Source organism: Pseudopodoces humilis, chromosome 3 (assembly GCF_049639895.1).
Source record: "Pseudopodoces humilis isolate 2021_Gansu_Grassland_sample_001 chromosome 3, ASM4963989v1, whole genome shotgun sequence".
Taxonomy (NCBI): domain Eukaryota; kingdom Metazoa; phylum Chordata; class Aves; order Passeriformes; family Paridae; genus Pseudopodoces; species Pseudopodoces humilis.
Window position 1 is genome coordinate 93,492,057 of NC_142202.1, and position 24,103 is coordinate 93,516,159.

Here is a 24,103-nt window from a genome sequence, read left to right on the forward strand (position 1 = left end):
GAGCCAGCAAATCAGCACTCTGAGACGAGTGTGCTGTCCATTAGATTTCCCACATAAACTGTTTACTCTAACCAAAAATTAGTCATGGAATCTTTCAGAAATTTTAGGAAAACCTAAGTGCCTAATAAACAGATTGAAGAAAATTTCCTTGGCACATAAGTGCATACAAATTATATGTTTATAAAATTTTGGAACAGATATTCTGAGAACAAAATCTGACAGACTGCGAATTTCTTAGAGGAGGAACAGTGTTTCCTTGGTGCTTGGAAAATACCCTGTATATAATGACACCTACAATAGACAAATAATAATAATAATGTAAACAGCTGGAATCCATATATCAAAATCTTTCTCATAGGTACTGAACCCACCTAGTGTTCTCAACAGAAAAAGAAATATTACATCAAATTTCCTCATAACAAAAAGCTGTAAAATATGAAATAAATGTTATTTTGCCATATATTTTACTATATGTATACTATTACTTGGTGCCATGAAAAACATTAATTTCTTCTATTCACAAAGAATCAGCATCACATTTTGTTCTGCAGTTTGATTTATGTGTTAAAAAAGTATTTCCAGAGAACATAAAAAACTCATTTCCATTTTGTGTCTCTTGAAGGCTTTACAAATACATTTTTATTCTTCTGGACTGAATCTTCTTTATTTGAAATAAAATAATTAGAAACTGTTTTAAATTATCAGATGACAGTGGAAAGCAAAGAACAAACATTAACCTATGAACTAAATAAGCTGTTCATATATATTAGTTATCCATGCAAAGATTTTAGATTCAGGTATTAATTAGTACAATGAACATCTTTTTTCTAATAGTAGCCATTTAGTCTTTATTCTCCCTTTCCTTCAGTGAGTGTAGGGTTTGAGACTTTTTTGTTCAACATTTTCACTGCTCTATACTGTTTCTGGAGCTATATAAATTTATTTGTAAAAAGCAGATAATGTATATTTTCCAATTCATTCTTAGAATGAAATTCAGCTAACCAAGTGTAGGTGTCCACTCAACGGAAATCTACCTCTGAGCTTTTTATCTGGGCTATTTCTGCTTATTCTGGACCTAATATGGTATTTCCATGACAAGAGCCGGTTCAAAATCCTTACAGCAATATTCTTGAAATTTATAGATAAGCAAAGACATGTGTAACTGGGAATAAATGCAAGAAAAACATTCTATTTTATTGCATAGAAGGAAAAACTAGATAATTATCCTGACAAAAATTTTCATTACTTCTATGAAATGTATAAGCAGAGGGAGAAATGGTCATGCTTGCTGGAAAATTTAACCAGTGAGTGGTGTTCACTTTACATCGATTTGTTCAACATCCAGCAAGGAACGGATGAAGAATAAAATTAAAGGCCTATGGATTCCTTTGGAAGTGGAGAGTTTTCTTGTGTGTCTGAGAGGGAAAAGACAACCTGGGAGGGCTGCAAAAAGAGGAGTGACATCAACAGGATGGGTGGGAAATGAACTGTGGAGGAATGTGCAGTATTTTAGATGTGAGAAGAAAACAACTTGTATAGTAAGGGCCTGAGAAAAGGCTGTTACAATATTCATGGTGCAAATTGAACGTGTGGCAGTTTTATGAAGAGGTTTAGTGCTTGTGGATTAAGAGGGTGCATATGCTAGAGGCATAATTCATAAAAACTAAGTATAGCTTGACCTGTGTTTTAGAGGTCAGGTATGAGGCCCATTTTACCTGTCAGGAAAACTTTGTAACAAGTTGATGTAATCCAATATACTTTAGAAACATACCTCAGGGACAGATTTATATAAATTTTATTCAATTAGGTGGATGAAGAACAAACCTCTTGTATTGTGAACACTGAAGTCCCCTTTCAATTCAAAGAGGCAGCCATGAAGAGTACCAGGGACCAGTGAACCTGAGACAGGCATCTGCCTCCTTGCTGACCTTACAGAGGATAAATTGGAAATGTCAGTGTATAGTAGAGGCTGCCATAAGCCTGCAAAAGCAAGGATCAAATTATGAGTTACTGTTTATTCCTTGCTCTACTGCAGGACAAACAGAAATTTCCCTTTAACAGACACTGAAAACTTACAATCATGCCTGTAGGACTGTGAAAACTATAGATGCTTCTTTTCTTTTTTTTTTTAACTGCTACTTTACATAATAATTTGTTCCCATTTAGACAGCAGTAAGTAAATAGCATAGGGGAATCCTTTTCTCTGGACCTTGAATTTCAATGCTCATTAAAACTTGCAATAAGACATTTGATTATCCATGCTTCTTTAATACCCCACTTTCAAATCCTGCAAGACCACAGAAAGTGTTAGTTTTATTGCTCATTCTGCAGTTCTGAAAATGGGTTGAATGTAATTGCACACAGCAATGAAGGACCTTTCAACAGAACACCACTATAAGGTGCAGTACCTTCTCAATGAAATACGTCAGTGGCTCCCTGCCACGGGGAACAGGTGGATCCCAGCTGAGTACAACATATGTTTTGCTGATTTCTGAAGCATGTACATTGGTGGGAGGGCCTGGAATCTGAACATCCCCTGTAAGATTAATAAATGTAGCAAGCGTTAAAAAGCAGGTTAACTCCTGGGTCAGCATTTGTGCTACAGATCATCTTTCTGATTCAACCTTCCCACCCTGCACTGCAATGCTCATCTATTAGGGGCTGTGATATCATCTGTGCAGTTCACCTGATCACTTCAATTAAACTTTGATAAATAAAACTTCAGTATTAACAGCTATTTACTTAATCTTTCAGTAAAGGTTAAATTTGCTCCCTGAAACTCTGCGTATTTGTCACACTTTTTCCTTTGATCACATTAGAATTACTTCAATCTGCTAGTAAAAAACCTGCTTACTATATGCAAATATTTTTTGATCAAAGTCAGAAGTCTAAAGAGTTATTATGAGAAATTAGAATAAAGAAAATAGCTGGAAGGGAAGTACAATCAGAAAAACACCTTTAAAACAAAGAGGAAAGCAGGAAAACCTAATAGCAGTATATCCTATAACATGATGGTATTATCATCTATATAGTCTGAAGCACTTGTAAAATCTATGAATCAGAGACATAAAAATATGTCATCAGCCCTCTGATGGCTCCACCACACAGTGTGGCCTGATCACTCTCCTCACTCTTTTTGCAGAATTCCCAGCAGTGTTAGAGACAACCTGCCTAGCCTGGGCCAGGTTAGAATTCAGCTCAGTCTTTCATGGTCCTGCTCACTGAGCCCAACATGAGAAAAAGCTGGTTCTGCTTTACCATGGGGTAAAACAGCACTAGATGGGAGAGTGAGTTGTGATCGACCCATGATGGACCTCTACACAGGCACAGCTCCCTGAAGGAGCTTTGACTCAGTGGTTGGTCAGAAATAGCAATTCAGCAGACGCCTAAAAATTTTATCTTTATGGCTTGTGATAGAAAAAGAAAAAAATCTTTGTTCTTTGAAGGTAATTTTTTCTATTTCTCAGGTTAAGAAAAGAGCATATATCCTCTAAATGTTTAAGATTTGCCTTTAAAAAAGAGAAAAGCATTTCAGTAATAATCTCTAAATCATGGCAGTGATATTTTAAATGATTATACATAACCATAGAACAAACCGGGCTCAAAATGTACACTGATATTATTTCATCATATATATTTACCAGATCAAAACCAAACCTTTTTTAAAGAAAACTGATATATCAAATGAAAATTTATTTCTCACAATGCTTTCTATATTTGATCTCCCACAACTGTATTTCTTCTTTCAGAAAGGCACATGAATCAGCTGAGTTTAAGATGAAATTGATGATGTATAGTCAAGAAAATTACAATATTCCTTCACAGCATTAAGACAAAAGGCTTCCAACTGATTTCAGGTAAAAATATCTCAACATGTTTTCTTTCATTCTCAAAAAAAAAAACTCTCATACTTTGTAATGATATAACATGCTGGTACATGATGGTTGCCAGAATGAGACATCAGCCTGCACTAAAAAGGAAAACCATTTGTGATCTGTGAGATTGCTCTTTCAGAAATAGTCTCCAATCTTGCTGATGAAAGTAGCGATCTACAAAAAGAGTGAGATTTGAATATTCATACTGTATTAAATATGCACATTCATGTGACAGAAATCCAAATATCATTTTTATGACTATTCCAAAGTGGCCATTTCCTGGACCTGGTAATTCTAAGGCAATCCTGAGAGCAGAAGAATGATCTGTGAAGCCAAACAAGACAATTACAATCTGATATTGTAGTGTGCCTGTGATCTTATAATACCCATATCAATTCATTTAGAGTACTATTATAAAAATAGAGAAACTTCATCTGTCCTGTCCATTCACTGGGAAAGACATTTAATGTCTGATTCTCCTTCAAACTACATCTGTTCTCAGGTAATTTCTCTTTGACTGTGTTATTTTTGGAGTTACAAGTTAATAACCTTTGTGAGAGAGACAGACACTTTTTTAAAAATTTTGTGCCATTATAGTTAATAATTTTAACAATTTAAGTGTAAAGAAGGTCATTATTCAAGCCTAAAACCCAAATCATTCCATAGAGAAACAACCAAAACCAGAAAAATTTCAAGCTTTATCTCAAAAGTTGTCAGGGATCGCTCCAATTCTCCTGAGGAAAAACATTACTTAGTCTATAACATCAAACTTAAGAATAACCTCTATATTCAGGTAGATACAGTAATTAAAGAATTGAAATGGATTGTGTAAGTTTTTATGAGAATGGCAATAACTTCCTCAGGTACTCAAAAATCAATATAAGAAAACTATACTCAGCTCCCAGAAAGCAAGAAAGAGGGGAAATATGGGCAATCAAATGCCCAATCAAATGGGCAATTAAATGTTCAGCCATTTAACTCAGCTTAGCACTAGTGAAGGCAAAAAGGTGAGAAAATGCTGTCAACATATCATAAAAGTTTTGCTGTTGAGAGTGTGATGTTCTCCATCTTTTTAGACCTCACTGTTCACTTGTGTTCTCTCAATCTTGCAAGTCATAATGTATCTTTATTTCTTAATATAGAGAGTTTATCACTAGATGGATTGCTTTTCAAGTTATGTTTCTAATTATGATGCGAAATTCCTGGAGTATGAGCAGATGGACTGAAATTGTAGAAATGTTACATACCTTCAAGGTCATCCTTACTGATCACAATCTTTCGCCCTTCATCCACGTGGACAGCTGTTAATCAAAATATTCAATTAGCTTCTCAGACTAGTCCAGTATATGTACAAATTTTTCAAATTATTGCTCAAATATTGTGAAATTATTATCTGTTCAAAAGCCTGGATACCTCTTTTTCTACAATGTTGTTATTAAACCTTTCCCCAGAGAGAGTCACCTTGAAGTCATGTATTGCTTTATTCACTTTCATAGGAAAACAGGGTATGATAAGACAGTACTATTCAAAGATGTGCTAAAAGGCAAGAGTCATGGTCACACATTTGATTTTGAGGCAGATTAGTAATCAATTGTATCATGAACTGTACTTTTGTTATAGAAATTAGTCAAAAAGCATACACACATACATAGAACATGAGTAAAGGAAACTGCATATTCAGCTCAGATTTCACAGGCAACACTGGGGCAGTGCTTTAAGGTATTCATAATTACTTTAATTCCCCTCTGACTAAAAGGAGGACACAAAACAGAAGGTGTGCAAGTACATGATATACAGAATCTGCACAGGGGTTTAGGACAAGGCTAAATCAATGCAACTACTCCCCAGAGCAAGTCAGCTTACTCTGTTCATGGAGAAGCTCTCCTAACGCTGCTTTGCAGTCTGTAGTGAGATACTCAATCAAAGGAATAAATAAACTCCACTCCTTAGGTTAACTGGGCAAACAGAATCTTAAATATTTTATTAAAAAAAAAGAAACCTTGAATAACCTACTTTGTGTTCTCTCCAGGTCAAGGGGGTCAAGTGCTGCAACTGGTTCCGAGGCTCGAGAAGGCCGGCTAATGCCAGCACTGTTCACTGCTCTCACACGGAATATGTAAGACCGTCCCTCTTGAAGACCAGTCACAGGATACTTGCAGACTTTTACGGGGGCATCATTGCACTGCACCCAGTTTTCCAAACCTACTTCACATCTTGGAATATCAGAACACAGCATTTGTCAATATCATCTCACAATAAATATGCCCCATGCTACCCATGCTAAGTCAGAATCACAGAAGCCACCTTCGCTAGGCTGAGGAGCTAAACCATACATCTCATTAATGAAAGTCACACACTTTACACACTCTTCTCTGTTCAGAGATCCAATTCCCACTCTGTTTCCTATGTTTTTCATAATGTAAAGGTCATTTTTTTCCATGGTTCTTGGCCTTTTCAAATCTCTCTGCTTCCCTTCTTTTTGGTTCTCTTCTTTGCCATGTAAAGAATAAATTATTCACTTTCATTTTTAATATTCATCTCCACAGAACATGATGAATTTGCAAGAGTTGCCTAATAATTTTCATTTCTTCCTTTTCATATTTCCAAGTAAACTTCTTTGTGCCTTTCCCTCCCAAAATGGCTGAGCCACAGAGTATAGAAGTAATCAAGAAGTTATGTCCCAATATGTACTGTTTTGTGTGTACATACATAGTTTGTGTCTTACTACTATAAACTTTTGTGTAGAAGACTCTTCTGCCCTGAATGTACCAGAAAAAAATTGTGGCATGATCAAGGGCTCCTTGGCACTGCAGTGATACAAGCGACACACACTGATGCACATCTGACCAGATTATACACAATATAGGTGAAATACTCCTGTGATCTATGCCCTGCATAAATTGGATATAGATGGTAGAGTCCCCAGGTCTCAAGTTAATTTCCTCATACTGACTGCCATTCATAAACCACTATTTTCTAGTTATTCCCAGACAGTTGTCATTGAATTAGACCAAATGACAGGGTAGCAAATAGCAATGAGCTGCAAGTGTTGCTTTTAAGTGCAGAGCAATATACATTATGAAATCATTTCAGTAAGGCTTTGATGACTGACAGTTTCAGACACTAAGGATCAGACAACCTGCGCTGGCTACAAGGAGCAAGAATTCACTTCAGTGGAAGAGCAAAACAGTGCTTGCAGGATCCCCTGCTCACAAGCTGCCTGCACTGAGCTGGAACTCCAAGTGCAAAGTGCAAAGCTCACTGAAGGACAGAGGCCTGCTAGTCTGATTTAAACTGCCAGCTCCGTGGAGTCCAGGCCTTGAGCTCCTGATGTACTACATTTAAGAAAGAAATAAAAAGATAATGTAATAACTCCTAGGTTTCAGCTTTTGCAGTATAGAGATTAAAGAGACTAAATCTCATTCAAGATGCCCATGGATCTAGCTTTTATAAATTAAATACTGTCAGAGCTCATTCTCTAATGTGCCCACATCCGTACTACTGAACATTTTAAGTGTATGATAAAATGTGTCTGCCTGCAAATATTACTTGGAATGGCCTCCAGCCCCTGCTAATTCCCAGACTGTGCCCAGAATTGCCTGTGAAAGTACTAAATCATCTGGGCCAAAAGTTTGCCACAGAACAATCTAGTAATTTAACACAGTGTGTAAGTGAGTTGCAGTGCCAAGTGTCTGAAAAAATATATCCAAGGAACACACACATTGAAAGGATATAATGGTATTTTTTCCTCTTCAGTATATACATATTTCTGGAGATTAAAAAATTAAATAAATGTTAATGTGTACATACTTGTCAACAAAATATCCGATAACAGGGCTCTCACTGGTAATATTCGGTGGTTTCCAGGTAACAATAACATAGTCTCTGTTAGCATCGTGGCATTTAACATCCATTGGTGCCCCCGGTGCTCCTGCGATCAATGCATTGGCATCTGGACCACAAACAAAAATAAATTGTTTTTTCCCCCAACTCCTCTGACATACATCAAAAAGTCAAAGGGAAGACTTCTAGTTCAATGTGCTACTTGTTTATGTGAATGGAAGCCCAAACATTTCATGGCATACTAATTCACTGCAATAATGGTTCAGGACCATAATGTCTACATTTGTATACAGACAAAATGTTCAAGGATATTTTTGAGAACAGAAGAGATTTTTAGGAACCAAACACCTATTATCTTTCAGGAAAATTAAAAGCCTAACCTACCCATGTGTTTTTGATGCTCCATCACACTGAAAGCTGTGTCTCAGTGTGTTACCAATCAGACCAAGGTACTCAGTGAAAAACATGTAGATCAGGAAAACAAATCTCTTAAATAAAAAATTTGCAAACTCCTGGAATATTTATAATGCTATGTTTCATTTATAGTCTTGTATACCACCTTTAAGATACTCATTTGTGGCTTCATTTTGAAAGATATTGACTAATCTGGACCCACAATTCCTAAAGAAATCTTGTAACAGGTAAAGTTCTCTCCCTTCAAAGGAGTTGTAAAGTAGTTTGTGACCAGTAACAGATCACAGCCTCCATGAAGAAAGGCAAGAGAATGGCCAACAGACAACAGTAGAGACTCCAGAGCACATAGCCAGGGTCCTGTGCATGCAAAGGGATCAAATGTAATATAAAATAGACAAGAGAGATACCTGAAATTTACCCATCACTACAACAAAAACTTGTAGGAAAGTTTTTATATATTAATGGGTGTTTTTCACCTGAATAATGTCTTTCTTGGAATGTAACCTTGACATAAATAACCTTAACAAGTTATTTCTCATGAGAACAGGGTGCCAGAGTGACTTGTTCAAGACACTGCAAAGCTGATGAAGCCCTTGCACTTGTCCTGTGAGGAAGCTGGATTTCAAACCACTGAAAAGACATTCACTCCCTCTACCCCACACAAACTGTCTGGATGACACTCCCACAAGGCACATATGCTCCAATATGTTTTCAAGAAGAACAAGGTTTAAAATTAATACAGCTACAGTGGCCTCAGTGGGGCTGTTCCAGTTTGACCACATCAAGGATGTTGTCCAATGTGTTTAAGAGAGTGAAAGAACTGCTCAACCAGAAATATTTTTATCTTTCAATGAAAAAAATATAAAACTGAATACTGAGTCATGCTCGCAGGTATGTGCAGAATCTCATTTTTACTTCACTGAGAGCTGTGCTTGGAAATGTGATGAAAAGCTCTGACCTTTATTCTATTTTAATACATTTACCTCCTTTTATCTATATCTCTTGTGAAAACTCTGTTTCTTCAGTCAGCTAGTTTCTTACTTTGCTTCTTTTCTCTGGTTAATGATATTACTGTGACAGGTATAGTAGTAGGAATATTTATTTTGCTTTCTCCTGCATGTATCCCTAAGACCAGGCACAAGATTCAAGAATGCCCAACAAGGCTCATTCCCAGTTTCCAATCTCTAAAGCCAAAAACCATCACAGTGAGAACCAATTATATGCAAAGATGTTTATTTCCTACCAGAAAAGGAGATGAGAAAGAAAGAAACAAGTGGTTTCTTCCCAAGCATGGTTTCTCTGGTTCTTCAGGAAACAAAATGTCCTCAGGAGCATGCTCCTCTGAAGCTCCCCATTCAGGTAAGGTGACTGGTTTTTTAGTGCAGACTACTATGTACAAATCAAATTACTATGAAATTCCACAGACTATGAATTTCATACTTCAGTTATTACATGGGATTTTTTCATAAAACTAAACTTCATAATGTTTTTGAATTTCTCCTTTAGAACCAGATTAAAAGCTTACCTCTTACAAACAGGTATGCACTGCATTCACTGATTCCACCTCTTGAAACCATGCGCAGGGTGTATAAACCTTCATCATCTTTGTTCAGATGACTAAAGGAAAGGGCTGCCTGGCCTTCTCCAAAATACAGCTTTGTCCACTTGGAGTCCTTTATCAGCACATCTGGAAGAGAAGACCCATCAGACACGTTACAGTGCTGCTAGAATAACCTGCATCTAGTGCACTTCTCTGCTAACCTGGGACACAAACTAATATTTATGCCAGTTATATTCAGAATGACAGTGCTTTGATGCTATGAAAACTCTACAGAGTGTAAGTTGAATTTCTCTAAAATTATTTGATCAATGAATTTTAGAGAACATGAGGTCTAGTACTATGTTATGCAGTGATAACAACAAAATTCCTATCACTATAATTTTTAATACACTGAGAGACAAAATGTTACCCACATTTAGAAATATTGACATGAAAATCTGCCACACCCTATAATGAATGCAGGGTGGCATCTTGTTTCATATTTAATAAGTTTTGTTTCCTGTTCAGGTCAAATGTCAGTTTACTCAATTTTTTCTTCCAAATTTTAAAAAATAGGTTTCAGTTTAGTCTGAAAAATGTTATAAATATACAACAAACTTAAATGTTCAAGGCATGCCTGTTGAGGTGAGAGGTGGTGACCCATGATTAAAGCACATTAATCTGATTGCCTAGTGAAACCAGAGCAAAAGAATGAGCAGGATATTTTATGCTAGGCAAGGGACTTTCTCATATCATCCTTTTAAATAGCTGATTGGATTATTTTTGATTTTTAACTCCCTAAGGCAAATCACATACAAATTTATTGTAATCAGTGCAGCAGAACCCTATATAAAAGATCTGAATACCTATGAATGTTTATTATTCTATTGCTTAGATAGATTTTGGAGCTGGTACTCAAACATTTGCAAAGAAATCAGTGCTCTCACATACCAGCTGAGTTGCATAAGAAGGTATAAAACATGACACACATTCAGATTATAATAGAGTATGTGGAAGACACAGCCTACTAAATCTTACAGCAGTTAATTCCATAACCAGCTAAGCATGTAGTAGTTTTATGAGAAGCAAACAAACTAAATTTAATCACATTCCTTCCCAAGAGATCCTTAGTCATGAGCTCCTTACCTAGAAAACCTGAGTGTCCCCTTTCTGTCATGCCCATCACAGTGGTACTTTGTGTAGAGAGACATGACATACTTTAAATTAAATCAGAAAACATCTTTATCTAGGAACTTTAGCCAGTACATGAGCCCTGTGGAAAATCCTAAGCAAAAAAAAACGTTGATTAACCAGCATCTCTGAAAAGCTGGTCACGTATTTAGACTGCAAGCTTTATTGGATTCATAGCCACCATAGTTTGAATATATAGAAATTATAGGCAAGCCTGTAATGCTTCTAAGGCCAGAATCATCCATTTCCATTCTTTATGTGTACCAAACAGCAGAAATTGAGGAGGCAGTTGTGTTTAGTAAGAGCAGAAAACCTTCTCTCCCCACACAAGGCCAAAGATCCACCAGAAATCATCAGAAGCCCACTTTTTTTTAATGCAGTTTGGATGAGTGACTTTGTAGCAAGACAATTAGAATAAAGTTTTGAGGCACCAAACGTATTTAAAAGTTCTAATAGAACAAGTATTCGTAAACCTGCCACCGCAATAATATTACAACTACAAGTTCTCACTATTCACAGTCTATTCACGTGTTGTGCTCTGTTATTTCTCCCAGAATTTACATTTAGAAGACTAACCCTTAGAGGCAGTGTGTCTCAAGCCTCACATGCTGTTTTTAATATGTAAGATAATTTTCCTAATACATTACTCTAATTAAAATTCATACAAAGAGTGCGGAACTGTTATATACTGAAACTTCATCGTGTATTTGTTGTTCTGCTGAAATTTCAGCTAGATCTTCACTCCATGATTTTTCCTTCTGAATTCAATTATTTTATTCTAGATTACCGCATAAATGGTTGCAGAATGCTGGTACATATAGCTTTATAGTGTTTATATTACATTAGAGATCAACAACAGAAACTTCCTGCTATCAGCTGAAGTCATGTCACAGATTAGTTATAGATATAGTTTAGATATACATTCCTGAGGTATTCTTTTCATTTTGTTCCTTCAGTATCTTGAAAGGTTCTTTAACTTTCCTAAATTGTTTTAAGTGGGCCATGAATAATAGACATCATATTCATGTTCATGAAATCCCAAATCAGCTCAGAGGATTTGATTGAGCTGACTTATATGCCCCTAGGAGTCTACTAGATACCCTCAGTAAGGCTCACTTATGTGAAGCTTATTTATGCAAGACAAACACATACTTCTCAAGTGTATAATTATTAGAAGTAAATCATACATATCCTTCTCAGGGCTTTAGTTGCTATTATTTGATTAACACAAACTGAAAAATTTTAGAAAGAGTAAAATCTTAATGCAAGAGTAGAATTAAATATTATCTCTCTAAAGAACCAGAATGTCTAAAGCACATGACATATGACAAATTTTTAACTTCTCATTGCTTATATTTATGCATTGCCTCCAACTCTCAAGGGACTCAACACAGGGAACTGTAGCATATAACAAAGGTTCATAGTGCATGAATTCCTGCAGCATTTGGGAACAAGCTCTGCCAGCTAATGTACCTGTACGTCTCTTGGAAATATTGTGATCTGTGTACTTGTAATGAAGGACAAATCTAAGCTTGTTTGTAACATCCTATTTCACTTAACAGAAGTAGAATAATGGGATGAGCAGCTATCTGACTCCCTAGCAAAAACATACTGGCTTAAAATAAACCAAGCTTTCATCTCAGGTATTCACAAGTAAGGACTTACTAAGTTAAACAAGTGGGGAAACAAAGAGATATTGTTACATATGAGGAAGGAATTGTCATTATGAAGGCAGAAAGAGAAAGGGTCATGAACTTTTTTCCATAGTGCAAGAAAAACTCATGTTCAATGAAAAGTGGAACAATATTGTGCATTCCTTGAAAATTAGAAATTCTTCCTAGCTGCAGCCTAAAACTTAGAATTTGAGAGATTTGGCACCTTGAGAAAGTGTGCCCAGTAAGAGACAAAGTAAAGGTACCCTTGAAAATTATGGTTCATCTGAGAATGAAGTGAGCAATTATTTTTAGTTACTAAATATTCTGAAGTGTATAGCAAAATTCCTGTGGGGACAGAATCTGAATTCAACTAACAGCCTTAGATTTTTGCTTATTCACGAGACAGGAAAAGCCATTTTTATTATTTCATATTTTTTTACTTTAGTGACATCTAATAGTTCATCACAAGGAACTATCCACAAAGATAGAAAAATAGGAATGAAAGATTAAGTAGTAGTTTGTTCCCTGAGGGATCAGATGTGAATTTATGTAAAACCATAATATACATTAAACAAAGGCATAGCACACAGTAACAAAATCATTCTTTTTCTGATTTTCTTATTCTTGAATTTTCTTCACTGCCTTATTAATCTTACTGTCATTTCTTAGTTTATTCATCACATTTTTTCCACTATGGAAATTTCTGCCAACTTTATTTGGGACCAGTCCAAACATCAGTCTTGGAAGTCCACCATCATCAAACATGGTCCCTTTGTGGAAAGGTCTAACCATTCAAAAATAGCCAAGGCTTTCCTTGGTTAACCATCAGGTAGAATAATTACTTTAGAATCCTACACAAATTGTGGTTGGTGAAAAATGGTGTGCTAAATATCTACAACAGGCTTCTATCCATTAAGTAACTAGTTTTGTGTTTCAAAACCCTTTTTTGCTGCAGTGAACAAACACTACTCATCCAGGCTTTTTGTACCATCTACCCCAGTATATGGAAAGTTTAGTGATGTTATTCTGAGTATTTCATGGTAAAGACTGCTTTGCCTGGCATAACAGGTTTTCACAGATGAAAGAGGAAAGGTAAGAAACCTACTAACATGGCACATAAACAGCAGAACAAACGTATGTTTATCAGGCCTGACTTCTGTAAGTATTGCCTAAGTATACATTCATGTGATTTTAATATAAAATTCACAGTAAATGCTAGAGCAAGAATAAAGTGGAGACCCACACCCATACCTCAGTACTTCAAACTTTAATTTATTGCCCTGTGGGGACCCTTCAGCTCAGTGGTCACAGTATTCAACTGTGGGTCATTGTGAAACCTAAGAACTGGCTTTGTATCTCTTCCAAGTAAATGTTCTAACTCTTTTGCTATCACAATATGAGGTTATCTCCTACTGCTGTTAATGTGTGCTCAAGAAAACATTGACCAAGTCACTTAATTGAGAGTGCAGAATTATAAACTCTAACTAGAGATACTTCTTTTTCTCTATTCCAGATTTAATTCTGAGAATATGATGCTCTAAACCTGACCTGTATCCTCAAAATCTCCTTCACCATTTTCCAGGTAGATTCTATTCAATGTAATAACTTACCATCTCTATACCACTCAGCACGAGGTCTTAGTCTTTTCAACTCTGGAGTGATCAGCATAGAACACTTCAAGGTCAGTGTCTCCCCTTCAGTTGCAAAAGTGACTCCAAACTTCTCCAGAAACTGCACGTCAATGTGGGTGAAGCAAACATCATATGACAGGGGCACTATGCATGAGAAAATGAAAGCATTACTGAGTACAAGTGAATTGTACTTGGCACAGATAAGTGTCTGATCTGAGCAGGAGATGGAGTTTTCTGTTATACTGTATGTTGATCTAGAAATTCAAGCAGAAAAGCAAGAGCATCTGGACAGCTCCTGCTATAACTCAACTATTAAAAAACAAAGTCAGAAGAAGCAAGTTGTATCCAGTTTTCTAATCTGTAAAACATTACTCTGACAAGAGGGCATAAATTATCTAAGCAAATAGGATAAAAAGGCTTACAGTGGAAGGGCATTATCGCAGCTGGGTGAGGCTCTTCATCCTCTCTGAACCCTACGAATAAACATACAAGAAACATTCAATGACATGAGGATTATATTTATTTATTGTCTTAAATATAAAGTAGGACTTACTTCGCACAATCACAGCACAATTAGTTGATGCCTGACCATGGACGTTTGTTGCAACTGCTGAATAGGTTGCAGAATCATCAAAGTCAGCTCTGAAAAGGGAGAGGAGAAAACCAGATGTCTCTTCATGCAAGTAAAAATTCTCTTAATGATTGATATTACAAGTCAAATGGTGTCAACCTTAAGGAAAGTGTATAAAGCTCTTTACTAGTAGGGAAAGTGTAGAAAGCTCTTTGCTTTCCGCACAGTGCAAGACATCAATGAAAGACAATCAGAAAGCCGCTACTGTTTTTAACTGCAGTTTTATCAAGCTTGGTGCAAAGGCTGCATTAACTTGAGCAAACTGGAAACAGCCTTTAGAGAATGATCAAAAGGAGACAGGTGGACAATGCCAGTGTGGCTATTCCCTTTCTGTATGTAGCCTTCCTTAATTCATCTTGCCCTTCTGCCATATTCTGGGAGAGAGACATGGAAAAAGAGTATATGCAATTCTTTCTAAAATTCTACCTTCTATGGCTATTCCCAGCTGGCAGACAGCAGTATTTCTTGCCTCTCTCACATCTCAGACCAGGAAAATGATTAAAAGTCAGGAACACTGATCAAAATTGTTTATGTGCATACATGGCTTGGTTTGTTGTATTTTTTGGTGAGAAAAATGATTCATTATACAAGGACAGTATAAAAAAATATAAAGCAAAAAATATTTACTTGGTGCAAAACACTGATTGTGTTTTACTTCCTTCCTTGAAGTTCTGTGACTACGTATATGACCAGTTGTTAAGATATAGGTATAAACGTTGATGTTCCAGTTCTTTTCTTATTTAAAATGGAATCCATTAGGAATAATATTTAGTATTAAATTTAATGGAGGCCACTCAAAAATTTTCAATTATGAGATACAATATTGTGCATGCATTCATTTTGTTTCCTCTCAGAACAGCAATTTGTGTCTTCTTGGCATCTGCCAAGTGATGAAATTCTGATTACACTTGTCCTCTAAGAGGTCATATATCCCAGAGGTGGGAGAAGGAATATGTAAGAGTGCTTTATGGAAATTGATAACAGGATGCCAAATTTGGAGTATGTAGCAGCTGTTACAGACACATCGGACACTTATTGTTGGCTTCGTACATATGTTCTGGACAGTGTCATACCATAAAAATGATACTACATGTACTGTGATGGCTAAAGCACAACTTGATATTTGATAGTTTCATCAACTTTTGATTTATCTCTAAATTTACAGGTCTAACAGCTCCTCCTGGAGGCAATCCTTCAGCCACATATTTCACAAAACCAAGAAATCAATTACAAAGTTTATCATACAATGAATTATCAAAGACATAAGGGTAAGTCTCAAGACTAGACTACATAACCAAAAAGCCTGCGGTTGGGTAGGAAACCCTAGCACAGTCTGGAGAGGCACACTGAGACTGAAAAACAATTTAAAATAATTTAATTCATAGAATTGCTAAGTTTGGAAAAGACCTCTAAGTTCATCAAGTCCAGCTATCAACCCATCACTTACCATCATGTTAAACCATTAAAACATGACTTCCTGACAGAGCTACATGATTTTTGAAATCTTCCAGGAATGGTGACTCAACCCTTCCCTGAACAGCCTGGTCCGATGATTAACAACCCTTTCAGTGAAGAATTTTTTCCTAATATCTAAACTAAACCTCCCCTGCTGCAGCTGAGGCTATTTCCTCTTGTCCTGTCACTTGTTACTTGTGACAAGAGCCTGGCTCCACCTTGCTACAACCTCCTTTGAGGCAGTTGTAGGAACAAGGTCCCCCTGAGCCTCTTCTTCTCCAGGCTGAACACCCCCGCTTCCCACAGCTGCTCCTCACAGGACTCGTGCCCCAGACCCTTCCCCAGCTCCGCTGCCCTTCCCTGGACTCGCTCCAGCCCCTCAGTGTCTTTCTCACAGTGAGGGGCCCAGAACTGGACACAGCACTCACGGTGTGGCCTCAGCAGTGCCCAGTACAGGGGGACAATCACTGGTCCTGGTCCTGCTGGCCACACTACTGCTGACACAGGCCAGGATGCCTTTGGCCTGCTTGGCCACCTGGGCGCACTCTGGCTCATGTTCAGCTGCTGTCACCAGCACCTCCAGCTCCTTTTCCACCAGGCAGTTTTCCAGACCCTCTGTTCCCAGACTGTAGCCCTGCCTGGGGTTGTTTCCATCCAACGACAGGATTCATTACTTTGCCTTCTTGAACCTCACACAGTTGGCCTCAGCCCATTGATCCAGACTGTCCAGATCCCTCTGCAGACTCTTCCTACCCTCCAGCAGATCAACACTCCCACCCAACTTGGTGACATCTGCAGACTGACTGAGGCTGCTCCCGCTCCCCTCATCCACATCACACTGACAACAATATCAAACAGTTCTTACTCCAACACTGAGAAATGGAGATCACCACTTGTGACTAGCCACTAGCTGGATGTAATCTCATTCATCACCATTCTCTGGGTTGGATGTTATTAAACAGTTTATTTTCATGAAGGATTTTAAAGAAATTACAATACCTGTTCCCAGAGCTATATAAAGCTTAACTGATCCTGGACTTGTTTGAGAGATGTCGGACTTGACAACACTTCTTTGCTATCAATTTTTAAAAGCAGAACATTATTTTTACTATCCCAGTTTCACACTATTTAACACTTGTGTAATAAAATGCCAAAAAGCTATATAAAACTGCAGTACAGGACAATTTCCTAAGGCATGTTATGCCTCTATACTGGAATGTACTTAGTTCATTCATTTATCACAGTCTGGTACAGTATCTTACTATAACGTAACAAGTTAACAACAAATGAAGAGGCTCAAAAGTTTCTTACAAAGGTCATTGCAGAATTAACTGTTTTGGAACTGTAAGGCATTTTTGTCACTCTGCTATAGCCCTAATTTAAGAAACTATATATAGAATATACAGTGAATAGTGTAAATATAGTACTTAGTATATTTAATAACATATATTACACATTGGCAAATTAAATAGCATTCATCCCCAGAAACTGGATCTTGATTGCCCTAATGTCGATGTTTTAGAACAGCCCTTGCCAAGCGTTGGTGTGCTCCAGCTCACCAAAAGGATTCCCACACACAGCTCAGGAGATAGTAAGGGACCTTTTCCAGAAAGCAGTCTGGACGTCTGGCAGCCTTGTCCTGAAGGGTAAGAAAATTAGTATATCTCATGCCAGGAGGTCACTGTGGTAGAGCATGTCTTTAATTTGCTCTGTCAGGAAGAGCCAGGAGTGCACTTCCTAGGCACTGCTGGCAGGTACATGCCACAGCCCACCCTTGCCCCCAGGTACTTGCCCTATAGAGGTTTCCTGCCCTTCAAGCCACAGCCCAACCCACATCTTGCAAAAGACCTACAGAGGTGCACAGTGCCTTCACCTGCATGCCCAGGTTTCTCCTGGATGAGCTAGACCCTCCCAAAGGATGGTGCACACTAACACCTGGCAGGACATTGCTGGGAGAGCCACCCTGTGTATGCTGATCAGGCCGCATCCCTCCCTGGCCCGGACATAATTTAGACAGCACACAGCACCCAGCTCATAAATGAGTGATGAACATCACACCAGCACAGCTGCACTAGGCCATTTCCTCACATAAACAGAGAATTACTTCAGGCTGCTTCACTTCTCTCAAATCCAACTTAACTGCTCTCTAACATTTTGTTGTTGCTATAGAGTGTTAACAACAAAGATTAAAAAATCAGCATTGCTTGACTGAGGTTAACTCTGGTTAAATCTCACTTAAAACCAGTCATTATCTGCTCTCAGTGTTGGCTTAATTCTTCAGCAGAACAACAGATAAAATAGTCAAATAGGAACCAATATCTGTAAGCATTACACAGGATTTAGGATCTAAAGAGAAATTTATTATTAAATAATAGGTGGCCTAAAAATAATACAGAAAACAGAGAAACATGTATTGTGAACTCATTTGGGGTCCCAAACTGTGCTAAACCACTCAAAGTGTTAGAAATTTAAAGGTGTAAGAACTGCAAAGTTGTCTCCCAAAAATGAAGTAGAATGGCAGATACCATGACTAACTTTTCAAATGGATATATATTTGTGCTCATCTCAATTCCCTCCCCATAGTTTTGCTCTCCTAATAAACAGTAAAATACATTTTTGATGAGCATTTTCTGTTTGTGATGGTGTCCAAGGTAGAGAAAACAGAATATGATCTTAAATGTCTCTAGAACAGACAGGAGATTCATAAAAGGGTCATATCTTTAGCCAAAGGGAGTTCAAAATCTGAAAGCAAATATTTGACAAAAGATAGAGTTATAATTAATTTTCTCAGAGAGAACATGAGAAAGAAGTAACTGACCAAATAGCTGACCACATTCTTACAGCATGCTTTGATTTTTTATGAAGAGAAATGAGGTTCTATGAGGTTCTGACTGTTATTATGAACACACAACTTCACAGGCCAGACACTTCTTGCTAGTTAAGAGGTCATAACGACTCTACCCATTTTCTGTAGCTGACTGCCTTGAAAGCAATTTATATGTCTTTTCTATGATCACTCATCTGACTCTCCAGAAGAGAAATAAACCATCTTAGACAGCCTAGTACTCACTGAAACACCTTTAAATCTTATATTGAAAATGTAGAGTTTTAGTGGCTAGGAGCTAGACAGCGCTTTTGTTTCATATCCACTCTGAAGAGAGTTGGACAGGCTAGCAAGTTACATAAGGTTCTGACTTTTCTGCTAGATAATGCTCAGATGGAGGATTATCCTGGAAATTATCTATTTTCTTGTATGCTAAAAGAATCTTAGATTTCCTAAATTGCACTGTAAAGTGCACTGAGTCAAGACCAGTTAGAAACTACATTTGAAGTACCCAGGAGGCAAGGTGTGGTCTAACAGTTATTCTTGTTTTATGGTGGAGAATGTGTTTTTCAGCCTTTACAAAGGTCAGATAAAATATGCATAGAGTACATTTAGGGAGCATAAAATGTGAGTGCAGAACTGTGTCTGTCCCAAGGTACTAATACTTTTTTGTGAAAATTAAATTGCTCTGAATCCACATGAGGTTCTGAAGTGCTAATACTTGCGCGGGGAATATTCCCCAGGCAGAAACATCTATTTAAGATGCATATATTCATCCAACTGCCTAGTGTAGATTTAAACACAGGAGTTAAGAGTGAAATAGCATCTTTGCCTGAATTAGAACACATTTTAGTGCATGTAAAGAACATGAGGCAGTATGTAGTAAATTACAGAGTTAAAAATTACTCCTTTGGATCCAAATGACAAAATTTTCAGTGTTATGGCTTTGTGATATCAAAATCTGGAAATACTCTGCAGAATTGCCATCTCCTGATTCTCCAGTCAGAATGAATCTGACTGTCTCTTTTTGTTTGGTTGGATTTCATGCTTAAGGAAGAAGGGTCTCTGTTATGTGGTGGTCACTTCCTGAAGCCCACAGCTACTGCAGCTACAGGGGACAGTGACTGACAAGTCAGAAGGTCACATATTTGGGGGCTGTTTGCCTTTCAGCAAGGAAAGGAGAGCAGTACACCATTTTTCTGGCTACTGCGTACCTGCAGAACCCAGGGAGCTGCAGTCTATCACCCACCCACCTTGCACAGCTCAAAGGCTCTGCGGGCTACGCCAGAGGATCGCCTTTGTCTCAACACCTCTGCTCTGCACTGCTTCCACCTGCAGCCGAGGAAGGGCACGCCTCGCTCTCTGCCTCTCCAGATTAAATCATCTCAAACCTTTTGTGCCTAATCAAACTGAAATAGCACTCTACTGATCGCACAGGGTCATTTGTTAAACGAGAAAGCTAGAAGAGAATTCATTCAATTTGTAAGCTTTTCCTTTTGAAGCGGGCTGAGGATGGAGCGGCAGATGAGGGGCCGCTGGCTCAGGTATTACACTGCACTCTGCTGGCTCTGCCGCACGCTTCTGCCCGTGCAGCTGCAAACCTCCTCCTCCGCCCTGACACGCACTGCTAGGCTGTGACTTCACTAAACAGGAAAGGAAGAGGCCCTAATAAAAGGCAAAATGCTGTCAAACCTTGAGCCCTATGAATCTGTGCGGCCACACCACACTGACAGCGCTCTGGGAAGTGGAATGTCCTTCCCTGCTCCTGCAGCTCAGCTCAGCTCAGCTCAGCCCAGCCCAGCCCAGCTCAGCTCAGCCCAGCCCAGCCCAGCCCAGCTCAGCCCAGCCCAGCCCAGCTCAGCCCAGCCCAGCTCAGCCCAGCCTCCCGCAATAACCCAGGCAGGAGTATCCTGCTGCCTCCTCCACGCACCAGCCAACATAGCCGGGAATATTACAGTCAACCACAGCTGAATAAAACCAATTTATCCACTTAATAAGTCATCACAATAAACAAAGAAACAAAAAAGCCCAACTCTGTTGCTAAACAAGCAGTAGCAACTAAGAAGTTAAAAATGTTACAGCTGTTAATTACTAAGATACTCACTAAGACGGAAAATACTTTGCAGCTGGACCGCGCTCATTTTGACTACCACTGATACAGAAATCTTTTCTTGTAATATGTGCCTATCCACAACTAAATTATGTGGGATAAAAAATACATTTTAAATAAACCCGCACATTCTCAGACACGTATGATTCATTTCAACTACCTTGAGCTTTTCCTCCAAGGATTCCTCACAGTCTCCTCCTAATAACCTATCAGATGAGAGTTGAAAGATGGGATGAACCACTACCCCAGTGCATATCTCTTCTGCTATAATTATAAGATGTGCAAAAAATAGTCTTGAACTCCAGACTCCTTTTCTTTACTGCTCAAGGGAGATCTTGAGCTCAAACTCTCATTTGAAGAAGTTTAAAAGGAGCAAGGAAAAGACAGTATATGATCATAATAGCACTGAATGCACACAGAAAATGTGATAATTGAGAATGTTGCATCACAAAAAATATGAGACAGAGAAATTAAAATTATCTTATTACTGTATAGGCTTATGGGTTCTGGAGAGCAGCAAACAGTGGGGGATGAAATTGTGTCCAGTTACTACTTTAAGACAACAAGGTGATGGTAAGGTTTCGTTGCCTCAAGAATGTTTCCACTGGGATCAGGGAATACTCACGGGAATAAATATCACACTTGCATCAGAAGGAAAAAGTTCACTCCCTGGGCTTCGCTGAAGTGCTAGAAAAGTAGCCAAGAAATTCCAAGGCCGTTCTGAGCGGCTGTGGATAGGATTACATTCAGCTCAGCACTTTAATATGAACAGCTGAGAAGAGCACAAGAGAAAAAGTGGATAGGAAGAAACTCCCAGTGGCTCCACCTCCCAGAAGAACAAATTATTCATAAAATACAAAATATAAGTTCACAAAGATATTAATGGAATATACAGAATTAATTTACATATTTGTATAAAAACGTTAATAATTTATATAATTTAACCATTACCTTTATATCTATTTCTTTCAATACAAGATACACTTAATGTTAATTATGCACTAGCAAAATTTTCTTCCATTTCCTGTGTGTCCATTTTCTGCTTTTTAGGACAGAAAATACAGCTGATGATCAAGTTTTGAAATAAAATGGATTAGTAATAAAGAAAAAATATTTAAATTAGAAATTCTAATTTAATAAACTGTATAAATCATAACCATCCCCCAGTAATACTTTAAGTGTAGAAGGGAAATCTGTGGGAGAGCAGCCAGGAATCTTTAGGTGACAAAAAAGACCACACTGCCAGACAGAATGAAAGAGAAATGGAGAAAGAGTCTCTGAAGATGGCAGCTTGGCTGAATGTGAGGGAGTCTGCATGAGTACATACAGGTCTGGGACTAGCAGACACGGGATGGGGAAACCCGAGTGGGTGCCAATAAATGACTCTGTGATATGTCTGAACTTGCCTGAAATACAGCTGGGTCTTAAATTCCCAAAGCTGTTTATGCCTACATGGCTGATAACCACAGAGAAAAGAGATAAAAAGCACCAGAGGCATGTAAGCCATTATTACCCTTCAGCCTGATGGTTACATGTGCTCAGAAAGCAGCATCAGCACTGATTCTCATTTCTTCTGAAAGATATTTACTCCCAAAATGTCACAAGAGGACCTCCATACTACAAACTGGCATCTGGACTGGCCAAGCAGTTCCTCAGGAGTGGCTAGCCAAGAGAAATAGTCACAATCACTCACCATCAGGAAGTGACCAAAGTTTCATCTCCTGACTGGCACTCACACATATCCAGACAAAGGAGAGAGTTTTCCATTTCCCTGCTAAAAGGGAGAGGAATGCAAAAGGACAAGCTGATTTTATTTTTTAACCTCCTGTTATTGTCTTCAAAAGTAATGTTGGTGGGAAGAAGCAGCAGTATGGACAGGTTTCATGGATACAGAGAGCAGTTAATAAGTTATCCATGGCCTGGGGGTAGAAGACTGGGTGCCTTTGAAGCATTTTAGGAAGCAACAACCTGGTGATTCTTGCTGCCAGGTTCTCTCTACAGGGATATGTTTCTCCCATCCTGAGCTAGGAAAAGATTGACAGCTGGGCTGGACTTGGCTCCAGGATGACAAAGGCAAGAAGTTTTTCCCAAAAGCAGAAGGAATGATGCACTTATTTTCTGTACTCGTGCCACAAGGCTGTGCTCAGGGCTGCTTCCACTGCTGACAGATGGAGACAGGATAGAAGATTAAATGTTTGGCCAGCCAAGTGTTAGCCACGAATATTCCAGCTGTTTCAGCACATCTGATGCTCATGGTCTGGAGAAATTAAAAGGGTTTGGGTCTCTGTTCTAGATATTAATTTTCTTTTTAAATACTGCAGTCATCACTTTTATTTGGGTTTTTCTATTTTTTAAAAAGCTTACATCAAGTCACGCAGTCATGTAAACATTCATTTGTTTCAGAAAGCATGGGATTAGTTTATGGGAAGCTGTTATACCAAGCATGTTCTATATCACAAAGTTAACATTTTGAAAAAATAAAATTAAATAAATTAGAAACTTTAAAAAAGTAATTTACACTTCCTTACTTTTTGGAAGTAAAAAAAAAAAGGAGATAAAAAAGTAAGCAGAACCTACCATATAGTAAAACAAATACATCTATGTATCCCTGCCCTGTCCAGCTGTAATTTTGTTTACCTAAAAGAGTTTCATCATGACAAGAACATAAAATCTTCCACTTCAAATGCTGAGAAGACATAATTCTAATAAATAAAGGAACTACCATTTTTTCAGCTACTTGCCTCTTCTTATTATATCTTGTAGATTGCTGAAGTTAATGAATACAAATATCTAATTTATCATTTCATTTTCATTATATAATATTAATATAATCTAATATATCTAATACATCTAATATGTCTAATAATATCTAATAAATCTAATATAATCTAATACTCAGTGAACCTTCTCCAGCCTAAAAGTGAATACCAACAG

General features: G+C 37.9%; 1 protein-coding gene across 2 annotated transcripts in view; it reads right to left on the reverse strand.

The window, feature by feature from the left end:
• MYOM2 (myomesin 2) overlaps nucleotides 1–24,103 on the reverse strand; it is a 76,003-nt gene that overhangs the window by 40,513 nt on the left and 11,387 nt on the right. For both annotated transcript variants that reach the window (XM_005521939.3, XM_088052717.1), the window contains exons 8-15: nucleotides 14,703–14,791; nucleotides 14,572–14,622; nucleotides 14,129–14,293; nucleotides 9,658–9,819; nucleotides 7,686–7,827; nucleotides 5,889–6,088; nucleotides 5,123–5,176; nucleotides 2,409–2,536 (exon numbers count right to left, since the gene is read on the reverse strand). In XM_005521939.3, coding sequence (XP_005521996.1) covers nucleotides 2,409–2,536; nucleotides 5,123–5,176; nucleotides 5,889–6,088; nucleotides 7,686–7,827; nucleotides 9,658–9,819; nucleotides 14,129–14,293; nucleotides 14,572–14,622; nucleotides 14,703–14,791 — 991 coding nt within the window. The remainder of the gene's footprint in view (nucleotides 1–2,408; nucleotides 2,537–5,122; nucleotides 5,177–5,888; nucleotides 6,089–7,685; nucleotides 7,828–9,657; nucleotides 9,820–14,128; nucleotides 14,294–14,571; nucleotides 14,623–14,702; nucleotides 14,792–24,103) is intronic.